The 1,995-nt window shown below is 37.4% G+C and overlaps 1 protein-coding gene across 1 annotated transcript; it reads left to right on the top strand.

Annotated features, from left to right (window-relative positions):
• Window positions 1–396: 396 nt before the first annotated feature.
• LOC124897609 lies at window positions 397–931 on the top strand (the record flags this gene model as incomplete). The annotated part of the gene is given in 1 exon segment (XM_047410624.1): window positions 397–931. A coding segment is annotated over 1 exon segment (426 nt), but the record flags the coding sequence as incomplete, so codon positions are not given.
• Window positions 932–1,995: the final 1,064 nt, after the last annotated feature.

Here is a 1,995-nt window from a genome sequence, read left to right as displayed (position 1 = left end):
ATTAATCTCTCGAAATTCAAACTGTATCACATAAATTGACACATAGAGAATACTTCAATTCAATTTGCTTAGGTCACGAGATTATATAAGACCAACTTATTTAATGATTCAAAATCCAAAGAATGGTATATATCTAAGGTAAGATTAATGTATTTCTGTAAGAGGTTGTTTTCGTAACTTCTACTCGCTCCGTTTTAAGAATAATGACAAAAAAAAACTCTTGAATCTTATCGTCTTAAATTAAAGATGTATAAAATATATCAAAATGTCCGATATTAAATAGGTTATGTCGAAATTTTGAAATTAAAAAATTATTTAAAAAATAATTTTTTTTAAACGAATTAAAAAGAAAAATAGTTATTTTTTTTTTTAAAATGAAGGGTAATCTAAAACCTCACAACTACTTTACCGGTCACTATTCACACGTCACCCCCAACTAATTAACTCGCCAGAACCCGCCGAATTTTGAAATAAAAACCCTAGCCGCCACAGAATTCCCTCAACAATGGCGGCGTTCACACTTACTCTCCCTCTTTCTCCACCCAATTTTGTCTCACCGGACACCAATTCCCCAATCGGCGCAGCTTACATAAGCCATTTAAGCCGTTTCCGTAACCTTAGCCGGTCAATTTCCTGTTTGGCTCATCCAGAGAAGGAGCCATTTAAGCCGATAACAGAGGAGAAGATTCTAGAAGCAGTAGCTGATTTCAACGGTGCCGAGAAAAGTATACCGTGTTTGAGAACTTATGAGAATGATTTAGGTAGACTTACGTTGATTGGCGGTGTTGATTTTCAGCAAGCACTTACCGCTGCGGCGGCGGATGGTGGTGAAGCTGCTGGTGAACATATTGCTGCTGGTGTTAATGCTATGGTTGTTGAAACATTGTTTCCAGGGTATATGAATGAGCGCAGTACTGTATCTACTAGATTGGTGAGTAAGTTTATGTAGGATGTAGTGATATATAGTTGTTATGTTGGTATTTGAATTGGTATAATACGTAAACAGACACTTAATTTTGAACTCAGCTGGAAAGTAATGACCAATTTTGATAGTGCACATATATATACCTCAACTCGTTTCCTTTGAGTTTGTTGAACACTAACAACAACAACAACATACCCAGTGTATTCTCACATAGTGGGTTTTGGGGATGGAAATGTGTACGCAGACCATAGCACTACCTCGGATGAAGTAGAGAGGCTGTTTCCGATAGACCCCCGACTCAAAACAGATAATAGTATAACAAACAAAAAACATAAAAGCACACAATAAAATGAGATAACATACAACTAGCTAATACCAGAAATCAGACAACCACAAGATAACAAGAAAACTCCTGATGCAGACAGAGCACTCTTCTCTACTATTAAAGACGAACTCCTACTCACTATCCTCTACCCTAATCCGCGTCCTCCACACCTTCCTACCAAGGGTCATGTCCTCCGTAAGCTGTAACTGCACCATATCATGCCTAATCACCTCCCTCTAATATTTCTTCAGCTTACCTCTACCCCTCCTAAAACCGTCGATAGCCAGTCTCTCACACCTCGTCACCTCCTAACTTACAAAATGATCATATAGACACCTATATAGACACCTTCAAGATTTATGTGATATGTAAGTGTCGGGGGAGTGTGTAGTTGCCCATTGAAATGAAGTTGATGTAGGAAGTACTAACATAGTTGTTGTGCTAATAATTGAATAGGCATAATACATGAATATATACTTACATTTGGCCTCAGCTCGAAAGTAAGGACTTCAATTTTGATACTGCATCTATATATCTCAACTCGTCTCTATTGTGTTAGTTGAAAACTCCAACTTACAAAATGATCATATAGACACCGTCAATATTTATGTGACATGTAAGTGTGGGGGGAGTGTTTAGTTGCCCATTGGAATGAAGTTGATGTAGGAAGTACTAATATAGTTGTTGTGTTGATAATTGAATAGGCATAATACATGAACGTACACTTACATTTGGCCTCAGCTGG

Source organism: Capsicum annuum, chromosome 4, assembly GCF_002878395.1.
Source record: "Capsicum annuum cultivar UCD-10X-F1 chromosome 4, UCD10Xv1.1, whole genome shotgun sequence".
NCBI classification, from domain to species: Eukaryota; Viridiplantae; Streptophyta; class Magnoliopsida; order Solanales; family Solanaceae; genus Capsicum; species Capsicum annuum.
The sequence above is the reverse complement of the archived record's forward strand: the minus strand, read 5'-3'. Positions and strand labels throughout refer to the sequence as shown.